Source organism: Malaclemys terrapin, chromosome 3, assembly GCF_027887155.1.
Source record: "Malaclemys terrapin pileata isolate rMalTer1 chromosome 3, rMalTer1.hap1, whole genome shotgun sequence".
In the NCBI taxonomy this organism is placed as follows: Eukaryota; Metazoa; Chordata; order Testudines; family Emydidae; genus Malaclemys; species Malaclemys terrapin.
Genome location: NC_071507.1, coordinates 49,158,169 through 49,185,709, shown reverse-complemented (window position 1 = coordinate 49,185,709; position 27,541 = coordinate 49,158,169). Strand labels below are relative to the sequence as shown.

At 39.0% G+C, this 27,541-nt stretch overlaps 1 protein-coding gene across 1 annotated transcript in view; it reads right to left on the bottom strand.

Annotated features, from left to right (window-relative positions):
• Nucleotides 1-27,541, bottom strand: part of IARS2 (isoleucyl-tRNA synthetase 2, mitochondrial) — a 54,629-nt gene that overhangs the window by 14,013 nt on the left and 13,075 nt on the right. Inside the window, exons 9-14 of the mRNA XM_054023562.1 lie at nt 26,547-26,716; nt 24,782-24,872; nt 24,412-24,563; nt 23,614-23,774; nt 9,236-9,338; nt 8,408-8,501 (exon numbers count right to left, since the gene is read on the bottom strand). Of these exons, the coding sequence (XP_053879537.1) occupies nt 8,408-8,501; nt 9,236-9,338; nt 23,614-23,774; nt 24,412-24,563; nt 24,782-24,872; nt 26,547-26,716 (771 nt within the window). The remainder of the gene's footprint in view (nt 1-8,407; nt 8,502-9,235; nt 9,339-23,613; nt 23,775-24,411; nt 24,564-24,781; nt 24,873-26,546; nt 26,717-27,541) is intronic.

Here is a 27,541-nt window from a genome sequence, read left to right as displayed (position 1 = left end):
TGCTTGGTCAGGAATACCAAAAGAGACCTGATGATCAGAGGGCTAACAAACTGAATGAGATCTTGTAATACAACGCAGCAGCAGAAAAAGGCAATGTAGTTCCCCAGTGCATGTGCAGGAGCATCACATCCCAAACCAAGAGGACAACAGTTCTGATCTGACATTGATGGAATTGCATCCAAGATATCACATAATTTTAGGCATATTTTTACAAGATGTAGATTTTTTTGGTTACTCTTCTCTGTCTTGAATTGATAGGAATTAAATCGTGAGGCAAGATTAAGTCAAACTAGATGTTTATATCTTAACTGAATGACCTCCTAAACATGTGTCTGAGAAACACACAGTACTACAAGTTCAGCATCTGAAAGATGAAACTCCCAAATTGGAGACTAATTAGTCAGGGCAACTCAAAGGGGTGACTAGGGAATAAAATGGATGAAGTTGAGGAAAAATATTATGCTACGAGACCCTGGGATGGCGGAAAACCAAACAAAAAAACCCAGTGAACTCTGTTCAAGCCAAATAAAGCTAGATTGGGCAAAACGCTCACCCAGTTGTACCTTATAGCCCCGCAACAACAGTGGGGATGGACAAAATGATAATACATCTTTTCCTACTCTAGTGTCCAAGATGTAAATTGAACCAAATCTGTCACTTCTAATGTGGTAGTTTACAAATTTAAACAGACAGGAAAACACATGCTTAACATTGCTGAATGTACTACAGGAAGGTACTTGGATACTATGGTGATGAGCATGATATACCCAGCATAGAACAAACTGTACCAAAGCAAAGCCATTTCCATTACAATTCGTGCATTCTATGCAAGTTAATTCATGCATAGAATGCACAAGCCACCCTCTTCACTGTTCCCACCCAAATGGTTGTAGTAAATATGCAGAGAGGCCTTAAACAAAACCCTGTAGACAGAGAAAAAATGACTTTAAGCCATTTCCCAATAAACAACAAATAAATGAACTACAACTATTTTTATTTCAATTTATTTATAGCACCTACCCAAAAGCCATCATTTAATGCCAAGCTGTATATTATTTGTACAATATTTATTATTTATCCTGTAAAGAGTTTGGTAGCTGGTTTTATGAGAAACTGCCTCTCTTCCCTGAAATCCGTGTTACAGTTGTTGTCAGCTGAGATGTTTCAGCTAACAGCTTCCTTAAATAAAAATGAGGCAACTGGTAAGGTGCTTTCCATCAAGGTGCGTCTGCTACAAGTGTTAATCTTTTTTTTCTTTTCTTTTCTTTCTTTCTCATGCACACTGCAGAGGATCAGATACAGTATATCAATGTGGTGACCAGTTTAGTACTTATTTCTGTTGTGGAGAATTTTTATTTTTAGTGACTGTAAAGCAGAGAGCCAGGTCAGCCTCTTTAGGGTGAAAGAATTAATTCTTTTATTGCTTAAATAAAATATCACCTTCCCATCCCTCAATTCCATAACAGGTCGGTGTAGAAACTCTTTTAATTTGTTGGTTGAGAAGGAGTGGTGCTTTTGACTAATCTTGGGTGCAAATAGCACTTATTGGTTATACGTGGCACAATTTATAAATTCTGCATGGGTCTGATGCAAATGGCCAAGATTGGAAGTGTGGGGGAGCCATCTTTGAAAAGCTAGTGTCCCAGTGCAGCTTGCTAGGGACTCCAGTCACTGAACAATTCTTTAAACACATTTAAAAAGCTAAGGCTGCAAGACCTATTTTTTCAAAACTTGATGCATCTCACTTCATCGAAGAACCATCATACAGATCACATACATGTTGAATTTAAAATCTGAATACATGCATATCAGGTAGAATAACATTATTTGCTCAGAAACCGCTAATCCAATCATATTAGAAGTGCAGTGGTAAGTCTTGTGTAAAGAACGAACCCCAAACCTACCCACCATCTCTGCCAAAACCAGCTGTTCAACTGGGATTCCTTGTTGCTCTGAAATTCTGACTGTATGGTAATCAGTTGTATCATTTTTTGTTATGTGCTTGCAGAAGCATCAGTGGTTCATTTCCATTAACTGAGCTAACAGCAATAGAATGAAACGTTTGGGTCATTATCACATATTAAACCCTCCAATCGTCTTGAATTTTACCTGCATTTATTGTCCTTCGTTAGGGCCTTAGCCATGTATATCTTTCAGTAATCGCAAGACAATACAAACTGCGAGAACCTTTGTGAGAATTATTGAAGTCGCTGAAATTTTGCAGGAAAAATAATAAACAGTACTTTTACATATATATGGCACACTATCTTTTGTAAGCCAGTATGCCGTCATGAATTTGGCTAAAGGAGGCTCCGCTCGCTGCTGTGATATTTCTGAAAAACAAAAAGTTTGCTCAAGAAATATCTTGGAAAAGGGAATCTCTGTGCATTACCTTTCACAATATAATTGCTTTGTGTAGAAACATGGGAAATTAGTTACTGTTTCTGAAAGTGAAACCACATAAATGTAAATATTTATGTTGCATTTTATAATGTTCTAGATAAAGTTGTTTAATTTCTCCACTGCTGAAGGCCTTGTCCATAAAGACAGATGTTCCCTGCAATACATTAAACCATCCTTTACATTTAAAACCACTGATTCAATATATATATATATATTTTTGGGTAACATGTTTAGTTGCCACAGAAGTCTGTAGCCTCAAATGATAACACATACAACAAAAAAGTAGTGTATTTTTAAACTTGGTTTTCTTCCCTTATGTACAGAACACTTAAAACTAGTGTGCATTACAACTGCTCCTTTCTTTTGACTTCAGTGACTTACTCATAAGTTTAAATTTATGGACATGCTTAAGTACTTTGCTGAACTAGGTCCATGAGATTAACTGTTTTAAAAGGCCGATTTAAAAGTTTCTTCTTGCTTCAAGATGACTTTTAACATGACCTATTCTTGACCAGCCATGCTATTCTCTTTTGTCTTCATAGAGAGGTGGTATGCTACTGTATAACCAAGGTTGCAACTGAGTTTCCATTATCGTAAGCTTTATGTTAGTCACAGAATAAAATCCACAAAAAAATGTTAGCCTCAGAGTTGGTTGGTTAGGGGCAAAGATAGAATTTTTCTACCAAATGAAGTGAACTGGGCAGAGATCCTGAATTACAACACCCTAAATTAGAGGGGTTCAGAATTCAAATTATATTTAATTTTAATTTAAGCTACTTTCTAGCCAAGAAAAATAAATACCCCACCCCCACCCTGACATGGGGAGTAAGCAGAGAAATGGAGATTGCTCACCTGTAACTGGACATTCTTTGAGGTATGTGGTCCCTATCTGTATTCCACACATGGGTAAATGTGCATCACGTGCCTGAGATTGGAGATTTCTAGGAGTAGTGTGCCTTGGTCCACAAACCGTGCTATTGCTCTCCTCGTGCTCCAGAACCAAGGGTATAAAAGGTGGTGCAGACCAACATCTCTCCAGTTCCTCTTACCATGAATCAAGTAAGATCTGAAGCAGTGGGGAAGGAGAGTGGGTAGTGGAATATAGACAGGGACTACACATCTCAAAGAACTTCCACTTACAACTTCAAAAACAGACTCCAAAGAGAGACTGGTGAGCTAGAATTGATATGCAAACTAGACACAATCAACTACGGTTTGAATAAGGACTGGGAATGGCTGAGCCATTACAAACATTGACTCTATCTCCCCTTGTAAGTACTCTCACACTTATTATCAAACTGTCTGTGCTCGGCTAGTTTGATTATCACTTCAAAAGTTTTTTTTTTTTTTTCTCTTTTTTTTCTCTTAATTAATTGGCCTCTCAGAGTTGGTAAGACAACTCCCACCTGTTTATGCTCTCTGTATGTGTGTATATATATCTCCTCAATATATGTTCCATTCTATATGCATCCGAAGAAGTGGGCTGTAGTCCACGAAAGCTTATGCTCTAATAAATTTGTTAGTCTCTAAGGTGCCACAAGTACTCCTGTTCTTCTTTTTGTAATACAGCTGTCCCCAGAGCTGCATTTGCAGAAGAGGTCTGGACTAGGGCATAATGCTTCATGAAGGTGTGGATGGAGCTCTGGTGGCTACCTGACAAAGTCCACTATAGGTACTTTTCAAAGAGATGGTGTTGAGGTTGCCTGTGTTCTCGCAGAGTGGGCCCTCACCCCATCTGAGGGGGGAATATGTACCAACTGATAACAGAGAATGATGCATCCAGAGATCCCCTTAGAGACTCTCTGGGCAGATAACGCTTGTTTACACGATCGCTCTGCTATAGCAACAAACATGGGGTTCCTAATGGGGTTTGTTTTTTGCAGATAAAAGGCCAGGGCCTATCTGTTGTCAAGGAAGTGCAATCTCTTTTCTTTGCTGGAAGCATAATGTTTTGGGAAGAATACGTGTAAGTGAATAGGTTCGTTCATGTAAAACTCTGAAGTTACCTTGGGGATGAATTCTGGGTAGAGGTAAAGGGAGACTTTTTCCTCTATGAAATATGGTATACGGTGGGTCAGCCATAAGTGCTCCCAGTTCGCTCACCCATCTGACATGACGACAAACAAGGCGGCAACCTCCATGGAAAGGTGACATGGAACACGGGGCCATCAGTTCAAAGGGTGGTCTGGTGAGAAAAGAGAGTACCAGGTTGAGGTCCTATTGCCGTGTGGGTTCTGCTACTGGTGGAAAGGCCCTAAATGAGACTTTTCAGGCAACAAACAGTAGCTCGATGAATGAAGGTCATGGGCTTCCGTCAGGGGCTGGTGGACTTGCAACAAACTAACAGAAAGTCCAGATGACCTGAGGGACAGGAGATAGTCTTAAATAACAGGAATCTCTGCTGATTCTGGTGATTTTTTGGTGGAGACTTCTACTGTGATTGGAGATAGTTTTGGAGAGAGATGGATACTGATGGGAGGATGGGATGACATTCATAGGAAATCCAGAAACCAAAACTGTCTTCGCCACTTGGATGCAATGAAGATGACCCTAGCCCTGTCGTGGCATATTTTTTGCAGAGGTAGCAGAGGGATCGGTGGGACTGAATGAGTAGGAGGAATGCATTGTGATAGACAGACTGCTCTTTGTTTTAGTAAGTTTGTACGTTTCCTGGCCTCCCTGAGGAGTCAAAATGCTCCGTGCAGTGTGACTGTCCATCTGGGTTCCTCATTATATGAGGGAAGCATTCATGATAATGGTCGCATCAGGTGAGGGTGTAAGGAAAGGAACTCTCCCATGCACTTATTCTGGGTTCATCCAGCAAACAAGAGAAGCTGTTACCTTGGCAGGAACTGTTAGCCTTGTATTCATGTCATGTCTGTCTGGTGAGTAAATAGACCAGACCCAGGCCTGCAAGCAATGGAGGTGGAGCCTGGAAAATGGTGTTATGTAAGTAAATGAGGCTACAGAGCTAGGGCTGGCTCCAGGTTTTCTGCCGCCCCAAGCGGCAAAAAAATAAATAAATAAATCTGCGGCAGCGCGATTGCACCACTCCACTCTTCGGCAGCAATTCGGCGGCAGGTCCTTTGCTCCGAGAGGGACTGAGGGACCCGCCGCCAAAGACCCGGACGTACCGCCCCAATAGCGGCCGGAGTGCCGCCCCTTGGTATTGGCCGCCCCAAGCACCTGCTTCTTTAGCTGGTGCCTGGAGCCGGTCCTGTACATAGTCCAGCCAGGAAAGACAGACTTTGACTGTGGCCTGAGATCTGAGGGTAATTTGTCTTATCAAGTTGTTCATGGCTTGGAATCTTTCCATAAGGAAGTAGGCCCTTGCTGCGGTCGAGTCTAGGGTCACTCCTATAAAGTTTATGGTCTTTATGGGAGTCCAAGTGGACTTTTCTTTGTTGATGCAGATTTCCAAGGAAGACAGCAGACAGAGTAGGAACAGGGTTGCTGACTGGACCTCCTTGCTGGATCTGCCCATCATGAGCCAGTTGTCCAGACATGAAAAGATGATGTAGTTGTTTCATCTCATCCGGGCTGTGACCACTGAGAAGATCTCTGTGAGGACCCTAGGCACTGTAGCTAATCCAAATCGGAGCACTCTGCACTGGTAGTGCTCTTGTACTACCAGCAATCTGAGGAACCTTCTGTGGGTGAATGTTCACACGAAAGGAAGCATAGAAGCACAGGACTGCAAGGGACCTTGAGAGGTCTTCTAGTTCAGTCCCCTGCACTAAAGGCAAAACTAAGTATTATCTAGATCATCCCAAATAGGTGTTTGTCTAACCTGCTCTTAAAAACCTCCAATGACAGAGATTCCACAATCTCCCTTGGCAATTTATTCCAGTGCTTAACTACCCTGACAGTTAAGAATTTTTTCCAAATGTCCAACCTCAACTGCCCTTGCTGCAATTTAAGCCCATTGCTTCTTGTCCTATCATCAGAGGTTAAAGAGAACAATTTTTCTTTCATGTTGAGAGATGCAAACCATGTGCTCTCCTCCAGAGAAGGCATTATTGATGCTAAAGTGACCATGAGAAATTTTGATTTTCAAACAAAGAGAACTTAAATGTACTCAATGTACTGAACTCATTTCAATGACACAGTGCACAGAACCAAAGATTACCTGATGAATTTTTAAAAAGGTTATTAAGATTTTTAAATAGGAGTGCTAGAACACATCAATTTTAACAGGATTGAAACAGGTTGTCAGAAAAATCGCTGGAGATCTATGCTTTTAAAAAAAAAAAAGTTAGTTCACTAGCCACATTGTATGTAGAAAGATAGCTCAAACCATAAACTGCTCCCTCTAGAGGGAGTGAGGGGATGTAAGTAGAAAAAGGAGAATTTTTTTACCAAAACTGATTTACACACAGCTGTGTGATTAAGTGACATTAAGAAGTGATATTCGCTACAACTAGAAAGTCCTTCTGAACACTTACGATCGACTCTAGCTTGAGAATGGAAAGCAGAAAATTCATGTTAATTTACTAGATCCCACCCCCAACCTTTTGAGATATTCAAGGCAGAGCCTGTCTTCTGGTTTTGGAAGTTCCCAACCCATTTTGGACACTACTCAAACTTCAGATCTAAGATCATGAAATTATAGCACCTGTGTGAAGAGACAAAATGATAGTGAGGCGACAGCACACCATATTTAGTATCAGCAATATGTACTCAGTCTTACAGTTTTTTGTCTGGGATAGTAGAAAAAGATGGCACATAGTGTCCACCATATTTGGGGTAATGTTCCAATATATGCATGGTCATTATAGCCTTCCCATTTCTTTTGATGAACATGAATAAAATTATGGTATAGTCCAGCTAATGAGGACTATTAGTGCAAGAAAATTAAAAAAGCAAAACAAAGCATCTTGTAGATAATTTAATAGAACATACCGCGGTAACAATTGTGCCTTTAATTTATGGTCATTCTTCAAGGATGTCTTTAGGGGTTTAGGAATGTAAATAGCTCTGGTACAGTCACTTTTTACAAATCAACTAGTTTAAAAATATGAACTTTAATGTATACAAATGTCCTTTAGAAAATACGCTGTTTGCTGAGGACACCGTTGCCTTACTGCGTTGTTAGGAAATAAAATCTCTAATGCCAACATGTTTTACAATTCAACAAGATTGCTATCATACAATTGTATACTCCTGGTTTAAAGTTCAATAAACTTGATGCACTGCACCAGCTTCTTACCCAGAAATGGCACCTGACTTTGGAGTCTCCTCTGGATTTATCAAGTACTTCTAAAATTTTAAAAAATATCGCTCCTTTGTTTTCATGAGGTTGCTTACATGTACAACTCAATTGTAACTTTATTGTATTATATTCCAATCATGGACTCTCAGACACTAAACATCGCAGCTTTTGTAATGTCAAAAAGTAACTTATTAAAAAAACCCAACGCTGCTCTACTCAACAGTAAGTGTTTGCACTAGGAGACGCAGTACAAAGTCACAGCACAGCAAATTGCACTTGCTACACAAAATGATCAGAAATGACAACTTCTGCATCGATATACATTATTATAAGTGTGTAATTATGATTAACATTTTCAGCAGTAATTCTAGTCTTAGTTCTACATAACTCTGAAAGACAAAGTCAGTACACATCAGCACAAACTTTAAAATGCGTTAATTCAAAATAAACGGAGGTCTGCACATTAGCAGTGAACTGCTTTCGTAACAGAAACAGGCAATTTTAAATCTGTGCATCTTTAGTTTTTATTTTAAAAATTTGTATGGTACTTCACATGCCAGAATGATCAAGAGTAACTCATTGAAAAACATGAACTTTCACAATATTGAAAATGAATTTGCAAACATCAGATCCTGTTCTTAAAAAGCTTTACAACCAACATCATCATCCCAAGTTTGCCACTGGCTTACACCAACTCATCTCCACTGACTTCAGCAAGTTTTGTGCACGACAGTAGTGCATCTGGCCCAACAAGCATTTCAAAAAAATATTCAACATATACCAACTCCATACCTTCCAAAACATGAGCCCAGGAAGTTCCACTATCAAACCAGATATCCAGGACATCCTGTCCCTGTACATAATCCAATACATCATGGCTACCGACCTAATGAAATAACAGTTAAATAGTGTTAATAAGAGTAAATAGAACATCCTGTACCTTTAACTGGAAGAAGGTGAGTGTCCCCAAAGTAGAAATAACTACAGCAGAATTTGGTTTTGGTCCACCAGTTTTGCAGAAGATGTCAGGAAGCATGCACACTTTGCAAGAGGTTATTTAGAAAATTAGATGTGATAGTTACTTTTCAGAAGACTAATGACCCTTTCTCTCCCCCTACAAAAAGTCAGAAGCTAACGTGAACTGCATACTGGACACATATTTTATATGTGCACAGTGGCTGAAGAATTCGGCCAAGAAAGCAACACAAACAATAGCAAGTACTACATACAAACATCAGAAAAATTAGCTTTAGCCAGCAGAAACATTTTGAGCCCAACTGTGCCATCAATTACCTTCTGAGAATGCCCAGTGGAAATGCATCCTAAATTACTGACACCAATCTGACGTACAACACTGAGATATAGCACAGTACAAAACACAATCTGGATGTGCTCTCATTTGACACCTTATAACCAATAAAAAAAATCTTAAGGATCTGAGGCTTAATATTGCTGCCCATCATTGTAGTCCTCAAGTGCCTTCAATATGAAAGTACTAGCATTAGCCATATTGCACTTACTGTGTTATGAGAGATCTAGGTTGTCCCTCCCCGTCCCTCTCCCACCCTCCCCCCCCCACACACCAATTTCCACCCTCTACATTTACAATCAGAAAGTTACCTTTGCTGCAACCTTTCTTGGTAGAAGCTGTTCAACAGGAAGAGTCCACCATGCATCACTTCCATGCTGCTCCACTATTTTAATAACATTCTCAATGATTTCACTGTGTAAGAAGGAAACAGATTAGCATAGTTCAATCAAGGAGCTACTATACATTCCTTAAAGTAACTGAGACCCAAAGTAATGATGTATATTGAGATACAAACCAAACCAACTAAAGCAGCAGTTTTCAAGCCTAGGCCATGAATCACCAGTAGCCTTTTCAAGTGGTCTACATGATGCAATATTTTGAGAAACATGCAGTGAAGGATTGGTGGGCTTGGAAGTGAGGTGGGTCCATGAGTGAGGTTCTCTTTCTTATGAGGTCGGGTGAAGAACGTATGTGATAGAGAGCCATTGCACTAAACAAATGTGTTATATTCTACCCTTATAGATTCTTGAAGAATTATGAACTGCAGACTCACTGAGACTGTTTTTAGTGCAACAGATCAGGACTATTTGAGCTCTTCCCTCCCCCACTCCTTCCCACTATGCTGTTGCAGTAGTCTTGATTTTTTTCCTACTGAATTAGCTGATTTCAATTTGCATAATAATTAGTTTACATGTATTGTTTATTTTAATAAACTACAAAGTCATTTCAGCCTATGGAACGATTTCACACATACAGCAGCAATGTCATGCCCCGTTGGCATTTTAATAAAGATTTTCTTCTTCTATTTTTTGCCTGCCAAGTCAAGTTTAAAGCTTTCAGTGAAATTCTACTGAACTTAATGGGAGTTTTGTAATTGATGTCAGTGGGGCCAGGTTTTCACCCGTTGCCTTTTTCCTGCAACCAGTAAGGTAATCTCTGCAGTCTGAGCACACAACTAAACGGGAGCCTGGAATTCCCAAGTTCTACTGCCAATTTCACCACTGACTTTTTGTGCCTTGGGAGAGTCGCTTAAGCTCTTTGTTTCAGTTTCTCAATTTTCTACACAACTTTGGCCTTGTCCACACTAGGGTTTTTTCCTAAAATTGTCCACAGTTAGCAACTGTGGGTACTTGTGTGTAGCCAAGACACTGGCAGATGCCAGCAATTCAACTTCTGTGTTGTTGTGACACTGGGCTAGAAAGGGTTAAGCAATTAGCAGGGTAAATGACACAAATTAAACCTTTCAAGACATATTAGAAAAGTATATAAATAATAATTAGGGCCATTCCTTATAAATAGCTAATAAAGCCATGTTAGATAGACTAGAGCTTTGAAATGTAAACCTGTATTGTTAGAGAACTGGAAGAAGATACTGATTATATTGGTCTGTTTACACCTATCACTTGTTAAGAGGTTAACAGTGTAACCCAAAGGTTCCTGTTTGGTACAAATTCTATTGATTCAGAGATCAAAAGGAGATATTAACATTAAGTTGGGTGTAAGGATATCATTGTCTATATTTCTCATTGAAGTTTGTAGTAAACTGTCTATGAACTGCTCAGTTACCTATGCTGATGAATGCACCTAATTACCTGTGTATACATCGGAAATAGGAAGTTTTACTTCAAAGCCACTATTCTTCACCTAAGGAACACCTGCTGTCAAGAGGCTACCAATAGCCTGCTAGAGATCTACAGAAGAACTCTAGGGCCCCAGCCCTGTATCTCAGATCTGCTTAAGCTTGGTGAGGGGAAGCTTGAGTCACAGGACTGAGGTCTCCAGCTCCAGTCTGAATCACCCTGCTAATTCTCATGGAAGAATCTGAACAAACTCACTGTACGGACTGCCTATTTGGATTATAACCTGATTAACTGATTCTGGAATAAACTTTTTGCAACTCAGCAGCTCACCATCTCTACCATGAAACTGACTTAAGAACTTTATTCATATCTGTCTGTATGCTGATCTTTTAACCAATACTCACTCTCTCTTCTTTTTTCATAAATCTTAGTTTAGTTAATAAGAATTGGCTGTAGGCGTTTATTTGGGTAAAATCTGAAATATTCATTGACCTGGTGGATAATGTGTCCAATCCTTTAGGACTGGTAGAACTTTATATATGATAAACAAGACTTTCAGTAATCCTCATCATATTTGACTTGGCTATCTGGGTGGCAGCCCAAGGCTGGGTTGCTTTAAGGGAACTGTGTTTTTGGCTTTGGGGTAACCAGTAAGGTATTATAAAAGCTGTTTTGTTACTGGCTTGGTGAATCTAATTAGAATAACCACCAGTTTTGGGGATTGTCTGACCCATTCTTTGCAGTTTGCCCTGATTGAGCAATCTCAGTGTGGCCCCTCCAGGCAACAATGGTCAACGTTATGAAGACCTCTGAGCCCAGTTTAACACACCAGCAGCTACCTGGTGCCCTTTCTAAGTTAGTGGAGCTGGACAAGTAACAATAGTAAGACATTTTAGGAAACTAATCCTTGCGAAAATGCATCCCAAGAAGAGTACATTGTGAAGATATTTTGTAAGGCAACTTAAGATAAAATGCTCTAAATACTTGCCAATTATTACGGCCACCCATAACATTGGAAGAAACTGCATTTCTTGCACTACTTGAAGTTCAGTGAGGAGCAATGTCAGGAACTCTGCTATATACCCAGAGGGCAATGCACCACAATCAATCAATACAGCACACTGCCTGCATGGACAGAAGACCATTCCAAACATCAAAGGTTTTGGTCCAGAACAGAAGTAGACAAGTCAATTTTGGACCGGATTCTTCTACGTTAGGAGAGGTAGGTCTCCTCTATGCATTCCCCCCCCCCCCCCATACACACACTAATTCCTGTTCTCCGGAAAACCAAACAAGACAATGTCAAGCTTATTTTGATTGCGCTGGCCTGGTCTGAAGAACACTGGTGCTTGGAACGACTTCAACTATGACAAAGAGTCTGCGTGTCTCTCCCTCCAATTCTAGGGCTAATGACCCAGCAGAGAGTTTGGATTTGCCATCGAGGGCTGCATTCTTGCCACGTGATGGCATGAACTGTAAGACTTTGACAGATCTAGAACTGTCTTTTTTGACAGTTTTTTGAAGTACAGGAGATTCTATTAAACTCCAGGAAGCAGTCAACTCGCCTTGTTATTATAATAAGTGGAAAAGACTCTTTCTGTGGGTAGCCAACAACTGCATCAACCCAGCTTCAGCTCCTTTTCAATCCATACTGGAGCACATCGACTTAGTTCATCTGAAATCCTTGGGACTTTCCATATAATCTGTAAGAGTACATCTTGCAGCCACCTCAACACATTACATCTTAGCTGAACAAAAGACAGTATAAGCCACAGTAAAAAGGAAATATTCTTGGAAGGGCTTAGAGTCTACCCTCTAGTTAGAGAGCTTGTGGCTACATGGGTCCTCTCTCTAGTACTTTTGTGGCAGTGTCTCTGATTAGGCCTCTCTCCTTAGGGAAGCGTAGCAACACACTTTGGATGCTAGATTTATTTAAATAGGTCTAAGGAATACAGAAAATCACCTAGACTGTTTGTCTCTTAGGCGGAAAAGAGTAAAGCTCAGGCAATCACATCCCAATACCTTTTTAAGTGAGTGAGACTCTATTAAAGACCGTTATAAATGGTTCCTCTTCCCAAAGGGCTTAAAGCACTTTTTCTTAGAGTGAAGACTGCTTTTATGGCCTGCCTTCGAAATATTTTGATGTTAGAAACCTGTAGAGCTGCCACTTGGACCTTGATTCATACTTCCCAAAACATTCCTCAAATCTGGCAACTAAATCAAATGCACAATTTGGCAATGGAGCATTACAATCTACTTAAGTAGGCCTCCTTGTCCCATTTTCCAGAGGCAGGAAAGCTGATCCCAAGAGTGAGAATGTGAAGAGGTCACTTTAAAAAAGAAACGAAGGTTACTCACTTGTAACCAGAGTTCTTCAAAATGACCTCTGCCCTTCCTGCTCATCTTTCCCTCTTTCTCAGAGTTTCAGTTACAACTTTGGACCCGAAGAGGCAGTGGAAAGAACATGGCGTGTCATGTCCCCTTTTATAGCTGAGAAGAAGGGACAGTGTGGGTACAGCAGAGCACCCCAATGGGCATCGCTACCAGAAGGTTCCATGAATCCAAGCTACATCACCAGTGCCTCTCAAGAGCATGAATGTGCAGAGTCCTTTATGAAGCTCTTTGATTACAGGCAAGTAATCTTTGTTTTCTTAAAAAAGGATATTTCAAGAGTTCTGCTCTGGTGAAAGCTAGATTTCTGCTGATTATGGGCCCAAGCCCTGAACATGAAGTCATTGGCAAAACTGCTATTGCTTTTTAAACAGGAGTTGTATCTTCATAGCAATGGCCCAAAGACACTCACGTAACTCAAGAATTTGACATGTTATGGTCTCTCTATATGTAAAACAATGGAGAATCAAAAATTTGCACCAAAACTGAACTACTAGCATTCAAGGCGACCTCCCTCAGATTTCTGGGATGTGCATAAATCCGAAGAAAATAAACTCAGTTTTGACATTGCTAATGTCCCTACATTGCTAATGTCCCATACTTATTACAACGTATAACTCCAGTTCATGCCAAGTGGAATTGTTCTTGAAGTAAATCACAGAACAGAAATACTAATCAGTCTTGACTAATGGGTCTGGCATCAAGTTGGAAAAGTTTCACAGGCTCTGATCAAGGGGTCTTATCCTTAGCTGGTATGGATAAATAATAACCCCAAAGAAGCCAGCAAAATTGTTTCTAGACTACAGTCTAGAGAATTGATACAGGGTCAGCTAACGGTCCAAACTCATCCCTTATGCAACATGGGGTAACAGCACTTCACTGGAGTAGCATCATGGATAAAATTAGTCCATCAATTTTTAAAGCATCCATCACAATGTTTAAGTGATCATACTTTTAGCACACAACTGTAACAACCTTTTTCAATAAAGAGCAGACTGACCTAGAGTCTTAAGATGTTCTTGCAGTGGAGTTAAAGGTGATTTCTATTATTTGCAATTGGTCTACTACTGGAATGCATCTTGCACCTCCTGCAAAAGGTTAGCAGCCTCAAGCACTTACTCAGAGATTCTAAGGCCAGAAGGGACCATTGTGATCTCCTGCATAACACAGGCCATAGGGCTTCCCCCAAATAATTCCTAGAGCATGGCTTTTAGAAAAATACCCATTCTTGATTTAGAAGTTGTCTGTGATGGAGAATCTACCATGACACGTGGTGAATTGTTCCAATGGTTAATTACTCTCACTATTAAAAATGTACACCAGTCTGAATTTGTATGGCTTCGACTTCCAGCTATTGGATTATGTTATGCCTTTCTCTGCTAGACTGAAGAGCCTATTATTAAATATTAAAAATGTGTTCCCTATGTAGAGACTTATGGACTGTAATAAAGTCACCCCTTGACCTTCTCTTTGTTAATCTCTTAAACAGATTGAGCTCCTTGAGTCTATCACTACAAGGCATGTGATCTAATCATTCTCATGGCTCTCCTCTGTATCCTCTACAAATTTATCAACATGCTTCTTGAATTCTGAGCACTAGAACAGGACACAGTATTCCAGCAGCGGTCACACCAGTGCCAGATACAGAGGTAAAATAACCTCTCTACTCCTAGTGGAGATTCTCCTGTTTATACATCCCAGGATCCCATTAGCTTTTTTGGTCACAGCATCACACTTGGACCCACAGCTGAACATAATCTCCACCACAACCCCAAATCTTTTTCAGAGTCATTGCTTCCCAGGGCAGAGTTCATTGTTGTAAGTACAGTCTACATTCTTTGTTCCCCGATGTATACATTTACATTTAGCTGTATTAAAACATATATTGTTTGTTTGGGCCCAGTTTGACAGATTTCTAGCAGAAGCTAGTTCCAGAGCTAGGGACCTACCACAAACACTGCCCTTGGTGATATAGCTTTTGAGCATGTTTCCTAAATGCAGAGACTGCAACAGCGCATAGAGTCTCTGAGGTCCAAGATTTTTGTCGGATGGAGGGCACTCATTCATCTTAGATACACAACTAGCCATGGTGATCCATTAATTGGTCACCTTTAGACTTGATTATGGTAACATGCTCTATTTAGGCCTAAGCACAGAAGCCACCTGGATAAGAATTAAGAGGTCTGCCTTCTGCATGTAAGAAAAGTTTGTTACACCTTTACTCAGTACTCTGCACTGGCATCAAATCCAGCCCCCAAGTGAAATTCAAGATGGTTGTCACCATCTATAATAGTCTACAAAACCACCACCACTGCTACTTGAATGCCCATAAGCAGGGATGAGCCCAGTAACACTTCACAATTTCAAGCTCTCTTGAAAAATTCTGTAGGAAGATACCCTTAATTGAAGGTCCTTGCAATTATGTTCCCTGCCACCTAGCATCATTTTCACCTTCCAAATTCAATCTGATCCAACATGAAGGTCGCAATCTCTATCATATACTGGGTGTGTCGGGATATTTCTCTGTCCAAGCTTGAAGAAAAGAAGATGCAGAGACAAGTGTCATCAACATATTGACACTGCAGCTCCCAGTACCTCACTAATCTATCCTACAGACTTCACGTGAACACTGAACAAGAGAGCTTGAAAACATAGCAGAATGAGCCCTCCAAAGAAGAGAAATTGCACATGAAAACCCTCTCGACCTTGCTCTAGAAAGAGTGGACATAACCTCGAATCTCTGCTTACTCCTATCAGTCCCTACAGTCAAATCAGCTGCCTCTCATGAGCAGTGCTGGAAGATTTTCTGTAGAACTAGAAATACCAACAGGGAAGTCTGACTGCTGTTCATCCACTGATATCAATGCTATTTCTGAACCATGTTCACACTCTATGCCTGGCATAGTCTGATGGACTGTAATAGCAATTTGTGGGGGAAAACAACCTTAGTAGTCCATCAAATGAGAGCCACTAAGTAGGTCAAAACTCTACTTCATCAACAAGCAGTGGGTTTTGCAACCCCAGGAGGGACAAGTTCTACTAAAAATGGCAGATGAATAATAGATCTGTTTAGCCTAATCAACAGGAATTAAATAACTGTTAAAATAGCAATGATGCCTTCTTCTAACTAAAAGATAGTAGTTCCTAACTTAAGCTTTAAAAAAAAAAAGTTTAGAACAGATAGACTTCTAGTCTGCATCTGATTTTTAAAGCATACAGGAAGTGGTGATTGTACTGAAGAATGACAGAGAATGCTGTATTACGCTTGCAGTAAGCTACCTCCTACCTACCTATTTTCTGAATGAACAGTGTTTGCTCCAGAATACTGTGCCAGACAGACAGCCTCAACAGAATGAGGGGCAAAAACTCCCAAATTTCTACATGGTAGCCATAAGGTAAGAAAAAGAGAGGAAAACTCAGACACATATATGGAATGGCAAATTGTGTTATCTGTAATAAAGAATTTTGTTTACTACTTGTTCCCTGTAGATCTCCAGAAGAAAATGCAACCTTGCAATCAATCTTCCGTGTGCGTGCGTGCGTGTGAGAAAGGTGTTAGAAAATGTCCCTACCACAAGGTTTTGCCAACCCCACTTAGCAGTGGTTTTCTCTACTGTTTCCATGAATACTTCTACAGAGACATCATCGGTTGAACTATCCTTTTATCATGCATAATGTTATACAAAAGAAAGCCCAATATGGTTCATTTATGAACATTAGTAAGAGTTTATTTTAGAGTGCAAATTCCCCTGAAGCTGACATGAATGAACTCATAACTTATTCTTCTTCAATATAATAGCATCAGATAATTTGTCAGATTCTCCTGGTTACATTATGCAATTAATTATATGAAATAAAAGTAGTCAAGTATTGACAGGTTTACTAATCATTAACCAGTATTCTCAGGTTTTATGGTAGTCTGAAATCAACTAATTGTAAAGGTTCAGCAATTTGAAATTATTTACATTTCATTCAATTTCTATAACAAAAACTCGGGGAAAATTTAAATATCATACAATAAAGTATTTTTAAAAAGCGGTTGTATATAATATCTAAGATTCCAAGAATGTAGCTTCTGCCCCGTGAAAGATTTTAAAAGCCACTCCTCTGACCTCTCCCCAAGATTCTCATGAATAAGTGTTCTCCCTACTATCTTTGCAGTTATAGTACACATACAGTATGCATATTTTAAAAACTAAGGTGAAATTCTCTCTATACATAAATATATCATAAAGTGCCCGTGAAAAAACCTCTCAAATAATTACTCATCACTCTACAATCTATAAGCTTCCATGAGAGTACAATAATTCATAGAGTAAGCAATAAACCCTATTGTAAAACTTTGCCTTATAGACATAGACCATATCTAAAAGAACTTGTATTACGTGTCACTTGCTAGATCTCTAACAGTGAAAACCCATGAGGTAATTCATGCTACCATGACACCAGCCAATCATTTTGAACTCTGATATTGCTTGTACTGACTGCTTATTTAAGGTGTTATCGGAAAATAAGCAGCATTAAGATGATTCCCAGCAGAAGAAAAAAAAAAACAGTTCCTGGTGTTCTCCAGTCCTCTTTCTTTTTGTATAATGATGAGTGCAAGGTAGATTCTCTCTTTACATAGGTATCAATACTTTGCTGGACAGTACTTCGGGAGGGAAGGGGTAAGTTGCTAATGTTCTGAACTTATTGAAATATGTTTTAAATAAAGTACATTTGATAAAGTTATTTACTTACAATTGTAGATGTATTTATACAAGAAACATGTGACATGATTTTCTATGTACAATTTAAGTGATTACATACCTAACTAATAATAAAATCACAGGAAAAGGGGCGAACACTTCTAGGAAATTTTATTAGTCTAATATAACGATTAATATTAATATTCAGATAATGAATTAGTAAAGCTAAGTAGTAGTTATCTATAAAAGTTTGCATTTGAGGTGAGCTACTATTCTAAATCTTAGCTTTTAATTTCCTGCCTTTCTTTTTAAAAAGTCATTTAGTCTGTAGGATATTATTACTTTTTCAATAAATCTAGGGAAAAAAAATAAAATATTTACTTGAAAACCTAATGTTGGAGAACAGCAATTGCATGAGTCAGATTATTTAATTTGATAAATTGTTTGTGCAGTTTTTAAAATTTTACACACACACACACACACACCTACTGCCCACATTCTCATAATAACTATTTGAAAACTGTAATTATTTAATGTATAACATCTCTCTCCTCTCTCATATAGGAAGTAGGAATTTGCCATTTTACTGAAACTTTTGAACTCGACTTAAATATGCTGAGGAGGTAGAGGTACTTTTTTGTGGAATTTAATATTTATCTGTGTTAGAACACCATTTAGATCACTTTTTAATGCTGGAAGACTACGGTTGTTGCTGCATGCCCAAAATGTCTGCAATGGCACATGTGGATGCCAGTAAGCAAGCAGATTCTTAGAGCGATAAAGCATTGAATGTAATTTATGCAGGATTAGAATCTAGTTCTTGTTTTTAAAATGTAAAGTAACAGCAGAATTGCAAACTTTTTTAAAGCTTACTGTCTTAGGGCATGCAACATACATCCTGCAAAATAAGAATGCTGCTGACTTTAAAATGGCAAGTCCATAGGCATACCCATACTTGCACAGAAAAATACCACTGGTTTATTTTAACAGAGTTACTATTTTAAGATAAGTATGGGGAATCATTCAAGACTAACCAACAGTGTTATCAGATGTAACAGCAACTCCATGTGGACTACACTGACTTCCAGTGGAGATGCTGTTACTTTTGATATCTACTGACAGAATGTGAAGCAGCCACACACATTTATACAGCATTGGAGGTAAAAATATAAGTGCAATTTTAGATCAAAGCTCTTTGGAATATTTTGTTATAATTTTGAATCATTCATTTATATAAGTCTGAATATTTAAAAGACATTAGAAGCTTCATGTACAATATCATGCTACATACTGTATTGTATGAGAACCAACTACAATAAAATATATAGGACCACTGTACATTTTATTAAGAACTGGTGTACAGGAAAATGACCTATGAATTGACAGACTGTGTCTTCTAAATTTGTCTGTCACTTCTGTAGGCCAATATTCTGCATGCCTTAACTGCTTTGGAACCAGAAGTCTGCTATGGCTAACGTAGAGAAAATTTATCTCCTGCTGTACTGAGAAATATTTAGAAGAACAAACTGTGCAATACTTATTTTAAGTCAATGCTCATTATTTATATTTTCTTTTAAAAGAGCAACAGATGTGGCAGCCAAAGAGAATAAATCTAATTTTCAATCATACAGTGTACAAGTCTTTTCTGTATTTCACTCTTTAATCTCATGTGCTGTATTGACCCTTACCCACCGCCACAAGCCATTTTTTGACATTCATGAATAATGGGCTTACACAAAGGTGGAGTTGCTGATCTACTGCAATGTTTTCTCTGTAAAAATGCCCCAACAATGCCACTGTTCATACAACTCCAGCGACATGCCACAGCTCAAAGGTTTACAAAGGCACACCTTTTGGCATATGTTCTTGGCCTTTCAGATAGCTATAACTAAAGGATCATTCCTATCCGTCACTATCTTCAAATATGTTCCCTGTTACCCAGCTAAATATATGTAATCAGTCCTATTTGTGCATATTATGGTGTTTATCTATAATTTCAGAGGAAAATATTGCTTAAGGCACATTTTCATAGCTTGTTAACTGACTGTAAAGTTGGGCTACATAGGAGTTTTTTGTTTTTAACATAATACTAAACTATCTTTATTTTTCACACAATTCTGGAATACAAAAAGCAAAAATACTTCTTTAAAAGGCTACTTTCCAGATGAACTGTAATGGCTCCTGCAGAGAAGCCATACTTTATTATGTAAATATATATTTGAAGCCTTTTTGCAAATGCTTTTTTAACTAGATGAATGACTTCCACAGGTAAGAGATTATCTTAACCCAATATATAGAGCTTTTACACATTTCTGTCCAAGAGTACCTCGGCGCTATTTGCATACTGATAATAAATACCATAGACAGAGGAAGTGAACAAAGAGAATTTTGTGCTCACACCACACACATTGACTAGCTTTGAATAGAATCATAGAACTGGAAGAAACCTCAAGAGGTCATCTAGTCCAGTCCCCTGCACTCATGGCAGGACTAAGTATTATCTAGACCATCCCTGAGAGGTGGTTGTCTAACCTGCTCTTAAAAATCTCCAATGACAGAGACTCCACAACCTCCCTGGGCAATTTATTCCAGTGCCTAACTACTGTGACAGTTAGGAAGTTTTTCCTAATGTCCAACCTAGCAAACCACCCTTGCTGCAATTTAAGCCCATTGCTTCTTGTCCTATCCTCAGAGGTTAAGGAGAACAATTTTTCTCCCTCCTCCTTGTAACAACATTTATGTACTTGAAAACTGTTTTCATGTCCCTTCTCAGTCTTCTCTTCTCCAAACTAAACAAATCCATTTTTTTTTCAAATCTTCCCCGGTAGGTCATGTTTTCTAGACCTTTAATCATTTTTGTTGCTTTTCTCCGGACTCTCTCTAATTCATCCACATCTTTCCTGAAATGTGGCGCCCAGAACTGGACACAAAAGTCCAGTAGAGGGGAAGAATTATTCTGTCTCTTACTTACAACACTCCTGCTAATACATCCCAGAATGGCCTTTGCTTTTTTGCAACAGTGTTACACTGTTGACTCATTTAGCTTGTGATACACTATGACCCCCAGATCCCTTTATGCAGTACTCCTTCCTAGCTAATCATTTCCCATTTTGTGTATGTGCAGTTTATTATTCCTTCCTAGGTGGAGTACTTTGCATTTGTCCTTACTGAACTTCAATCTATTTACTGCAGATCATTTCTCCATTTTGTCCAGATCATTTTGAATTTTAATCCTATCCTCCAAAACACTTGCAACCCCTGCCAGCTTGGTATTTGTCCACAAACTTTATAAGTATAATCTCTATGCCATTATCTAAATCATTGATAAAGATATTGAACAGACCCAGACCCAGAACTGATCTCTTCGGGGGACCCCACTTGATATGCCTTTCTGGCTTGACTGTGGCCACTGACAACTACTTTCTGGGAATGGTTTTCCAACCAGTTATGCAGCTAGTAGCTCCATCTAGGTTGTATTTCCCTAGTTTGTTAAAGAGAAATATCATGCAAGACAGTATCAAAAGCCTTTATAAAGTCAAGATATACCACACATCTAACACTTCCTCCCTATCCACCAGGATTGCATACTAAATGTAAAGTGTATGCCACCCTAGAACCAAATTTGTAGAAATGGCATTATTAGGTTCCATACCAATTGTGTCCGACTGATTTCCATATAAATTTTTTTCAGTCCTGAAAACTCGCCCTGAACTCTGGAAGTCAAGCTGGATTCTTTAGAGTGCTCATCACCAGCATAAGAGACTCGGCAACCAATTTCCACTCCCCCTCACCTATACAATCTTATTATTCTTAAATGGATTTGTACTGGGTCACTGAGGGCATAAGTGTAACTCAATTGTATTCAGGTTGTGTATCTGAAGGCAGGAATTGACTCAGAAAATCAAATATGGAAAGCAATGACTCCACAACGCCCTTTTTACAAAGTCATCTTTTAGGGTAGACTCACACTTTAAAACCTCTTCCCCCCAAAAAAGCTAAAAGGTAGTACCCTGATCATGAAAATAAAGAGCTCAACAAAAGTTTCAGTTTAAAAATTAAAAGTAGTTTAGCTGTAAGAGACAATCAGAAGAAAAACACTTTGGAAAATGTTAATAAAATTCGTTGGGGGATTTTTGTTGTTGTTTGATTTGTTTTTAAGTATCAGTGTACTAGGCTGAAATGTACTACTTGTTTTAAAACTCAGTTCAAATTTTTTTTTACTGTGAACTCATGAAAAGCAGAGAGTTTGCAATAGATAATAGGATTGTCATATATAAGACACAAGAGGTAATTGTCCCGCGCTGCTCAGCACTCGTGCGGCCTCAGTTGGAGTTCTACATTCAGTTTTGGGCACTATGCATTAAGATGTGGAGAAACTGAAGACAGTCCAGAGAAGAGCAACAAAATGATAAAAGATTTAGAGCAACCTGATCTCTAAGGAAAGGTTAAAAAACTGGGCATCTTTCGTCTCGAGAAAAGAAGACTGGGACAGGACCTGGTAACAGTCTCAAATATGTTAATGGCTGTTTTAAAAAGGATGGTGATCAATTGTTCTCCATGGCCAGGAAGGTAGGACAAGAAGTAATGTGCTTAATCTGCAGCAAGGGAGATCTAGATCATATATTAGGAAAAAAATTTTAACTATAAGGATAGCTAAGCACGGCAATAGGCTTCCAAGGAGTCCCTGTCAGTGGAGATTTTTAAGAACAGGTTAGACAACACCTGTCAGGGATAGTCTAGGTTTACTTGGTGCTGCCTTAGCATGAGGTGGGATGGACTAAATGACCCCTCAAGGTCCCTTCTAGCCCGACATTTCTGAGGCTAGGTCTACAGTACAGGGGGGGAAGGAGGGGGCGGGGGGGGGGGGGGTCGACCTAAGATACGCAACTTCAGCTACGCGAATAACGAAGCTGAAGTTGTGTATTTTAGGTCAACTTACCTGGCTGTGAGGACGGCAGCAAGTCAACCGCTGCTGCTCTCCCGCCGACTCCGCTTCCGCCTCTCACTGCAGTGGAGTTCCGGAGTCAACGGCAGAGCGATCAGGGATTGATTTTATCGTGTCTACACTAGACGCGATAAATCGATTCCCGATAGATTGCTACCTGCCGATCCGGCGGGTAGCGAAGACATGCCCTGAGTTTATGATAAACAGGTCTCCTTAACTCTAACTGTACTAGATGGTGCTGGAAACAAAGGTTTACATATGAAAGCCTGTGACCTAACTTTATGGTAACAAATACTTCAAATAGAAAATAGGGGCTCTCTGAAAAGATTAAATGGCCTCCAAGTTAACTCTGAAATAGGCCACGGGTTTCTTATTCTGCACCTGATTTGGCCATCCCACTTTAGTCTTCTCATTTCATAGGCATCTGTCAACTCTTTAATTTCAGAAATTATTGTAACAAATAATTGCATAATTGAGTTCATAATGCTGAGATTATAGTCATTATCTGTTCTAGCTAGAGGATGCAGTTCTTTACGTTTAATACTGATATCTAACATCAGCTCTCGTGAAAAATCTATTAAATCAGAGACAAATGTCAAGGAGGCGGCTCAGCTGACTGCTGGTTAGTGGTATGAGACAGACCTAGACCACTATCTTTAGACCACATTCAGTCAGGAGACTTTGGCCCCTCTTTTTCCATTTACAATAACTAAACAATATAAAATTAACTATGCCAAAAACACAACTTTTACACAGTCATGAACCAAAATAAACTTGCTTGCACTTCAGTTGTTTATAGAAAATATAAAAACAACATCAGAGCAAGACAGGTCTCTTATTTTTTATATGAATAAAATAGATACCTGTTTATCAGAGATTCTCCTGTTGTCTTATGATAGAACACTGGAATCGGAACACCCCAACTCCTCTGTCTTGAGATGCACCAATATGTCCTTCTGTCCAACATTTCTAGCATTCTATTCACTGCTGATGCAGGAATAAATTTCACTTTCTTTAACAATTCCTATGAAATAACCACAACTACAATTATTCAGGGTTGGAGAGAATTCAGAATTTAACAAAAGGATACTATTTATTCTCTCAGGGCACAAAGAGTTACCGGCATTGATATAATATGCTCCAAGGTGATAGCTCATAGATATCACCACCACCACCACCCACTTTATTTTCTGCTTGAATCTACCTATCTGAACTACTTACATGACCCTTGCTACCACACAATCTTTAATGTATTTATCCTCACAAGCCCTCTATTATCCCAGTTTTACAGATAGGGAACTGAGGCACAGAGAGGTTAAGTGATTACAAAGGTCATACAGGAAGTCTGGGCTTGAGTGGAGGTATTGAACCTAGTTCTCCCAACCACTGGAACCTTTCTTCTTTGGAGTCTTAAATGGAAAATGGCATAAGCGCACAATTAGTCTAAAGTTGGTGGCAAATAAATGAAAATGTAACTGCTGATAATTTCTAAACCAATTGTTAATAAGACTGTGATTGCTATCAGCTGCAAAGCCTTTATAAACACTAAGGGAGGAAAGCATTCTTTTGAAGTGGAATGTACACGTTATGCAAAGACCCCATATGCTAGTAATGTCCTTTACACTCCCCCAAATAGCAAACTATGTAATGAAGTGTAGTACCTGGGCTGTAACCTTGATATTTGCTGTGTTTACAAACCACTGTTTGCTTGCACGAATAATCACTGGTTTCTTAGTCCTCCAATCATATGGGTAGCTATGTACACATTTCTCCTCTTTTAATAAACTCTTTGCTGCTTGAAGCATCTGAATGACTATTGAGAGTGAGAATTAAGAGTTAGAGGCAATAAGAAATCAGATTAACACAACACTATTGCTGCTAACCCCACTTCTTTCCTTTCCCCGAAGTCCAATTCCCATCCTCCTGATAACAGGAAGTGCCAATATTTTGTCCACTGTAAGATTTGTTTGGTTTACATGAGCCTTCAAAATATTTGACAGAATATTGACTAATTAAACACAAGATACTAACCAGCTTCATTTCCTTCTTCCAGTACAGCCTTGTTCTGAAGCTCAGGACCTGCAGCTTCTGTAAAAAATCCACCTTCATCCACCAGGCAATCCTAAAATAAGAATATTTTTTAGTAATGTCAAAATATGAAGGGACTATTGTATTCCTATTATTTTACAAGAATCTGAAATTATGAACTAAGATTGCAGTATAATATACCATACATCTGAATCAGGCTGAGAAATAAGGTGTCACTTTTAATATTCAAAGGTAATTATGATGCAACAACCCTGAAATTTGCCAACATGCCACTGAGCCTGAATCCTCAGCACAGGAAGAACTCCACTGAGTTTGTGAGGATACAGCATTCATGTTATTACACCAAGTCAATGAGTACTATTCCACTTAATTCTTAACAGACAGACAGAATAAGTACAAGCAAAACAGAAGTACACTTTGCCTAACAGAAATAATGCCAAGGAAAAAATCTTAAGTTACATCATGTCAGGTTCAGCTTTAAAACACTATATTAATCCTTTCTGCCAGAGCTCCTAAAGCACCCACATATTGCAAATTGATTACACATATGGGGATCACTTCATCCATCACTGAAACAGCCACTTCTGAGGAGGAGGGTATCAGCCTTTACACAGAGCAGAACACTAGCTCAATAGAGAAGCCAAAAAACACTTTGTCTACCTCCTCTTGTAGCTTCAAATGGATAATTTCCCACATTGGAAATTTAGCCCCAGTCTTGCAAGAAGTGGGGTGAGACATTTTTGGCAACAAGTTGGAAAAATCTCACTTTTACATTTAATCCAAATCACTGTCACCTTCCACAGAACAGTACCCCATAACATTATGCAGCAGCATTAGTTCAGCACTGATTAAGAGTGAACAGAACCATCTAATCAACTATCAACACTACTATAGACAGTATGGTCCAGCAGATAGGGTGCTAGACTGTAAAATACAAGAGCTGAGTTCTATTCCCAGTGCTGCCACGAGTTCGCTGCATGGCAAGTCACTTAGCCACTCTTTGTCTCAGTTTCCCCTCTGTATAATGTAAAGCACTTTGAGATGTATTTAAGCAAATACTCTTGTCACCATCTTCCAGATTTTCCTTAGGCAGCTCTCCTCCAATTACTAACTCCTTTATTCACACAAATTCTTTTATTCAAGAGCTGATCAAATTACACTCTGATGATCTCACAGCAAGAAGAAAAACAAACCAAGCCAACAGAAATCTAGAATATTACAAGGGAAAATGTACATATCATAGAACTGTAGTTAATTATTTGGCTGGTAAGCTACTTTTTCTTTTAAGCAGTTCCTATGGAAGAGGATGAATTTATTTCTTTAATAACACTTTTTACATTTACAGAGCATCTTTGCTCCTCCCCAAGAATCTCTCAAAGACCTCAAAGCTCCTTGAGAGATACTAATATTTGCAACTGATCTCTCTGTATTTATAATTATCTTCTCCAAAATGGAGTATTCCATTCCACTGCTACACTACCAAGTTTAGGCAATAATTGGCTGAAAAGCAGAACCATTTTGACTACTTATATTTTTAGAATTCAAGTCTTTGCTCTTCCAAGGGCAATGCTGGTTACAGCAGGTCTCCAAGTTAATCAGTGACATTGAGATGGTTACATACAGGCATCAAAACAATTTTAAATGTCATGCAAAATGTGTAAGTTATGCGACACTTAACATTTTAGTGGTGTGTGACCAAAAAGATACAAGTTAAAAATGAGGGAAAAAAACAAACAAATAACAGTACCATGGGCAGCTGGTGATGAGAAGCTACACTGTAATCCTCCATACCATGAGCTGGGGCTGTGTGGACTAAACCTGTTCCTTTTGCCATTGTCACATGATTTGCTGGCAAGAAAGGGGACTCTCTGCCAGGAATTGTGGGATGAGCACAAGAACCATTTTCCAAATCAACACCTGAAGCAAAAAGAAATGGGATATTCAACAATTTATGAGCCCAGCTTGTGTTTTTCAAAATTATAGTCATAGAACAAAAAAATTACAATTCATAAACAAAAATGCAAATATCCATACTCTGATACAGTTTTTCCTATCCACCCTCCAGAGTACTGGGCTTCCCTGACTCCCCATTTGTGCCACTCCTATACAGACACACCTCATCCATCCAGGAGAATATTGTTTTTTTTCTGAACCGGGCAACGCTACTCCAGAAGTAGTTGAGCTATATAAGGCACTCCTAGCCTACAGGCACTAAGTGCATTCTTATCTGTTGCTGTCCTAGGTCTCAATGTACCAGAACCCAATATTGAACTCTTGTATCCAGGATGGCAGAATAATATACTGTGATCTAGTAGTTTGAAGACCAGGCTGGAGACAATAGACCCGAAATCTTTCCCCACCTTTGCTTCTAACTTCCCATTTGACCATATTTATTTATATGTACTGTATCTTTAAGAAGTTCTAAAACAAAGGCTCTCATCTCAAGCACTAGGCAACTAACCATTGTAAAGTACAGTGACATTAAATATGTAACATCTTCCCCAAAACCAGGCAATAAAAATAAACCAGAGATCAAATGCAAACAATACTTCAACACCCTCCCAAATGCAAAACCTTACTGCATCTCTCCCTCCCCACAAGCCTGGATAAACAGATTCAGGACTAAAATGGACAACTTTAGGTCTTAAAGTTAAACAAATTTGGGCTATTTCAGATGGTGGAGGAAGGAGGGGAGAAACAGGTTCCTTAATTGAGACTTTTGTCATCAGTGCTCCATTTTAG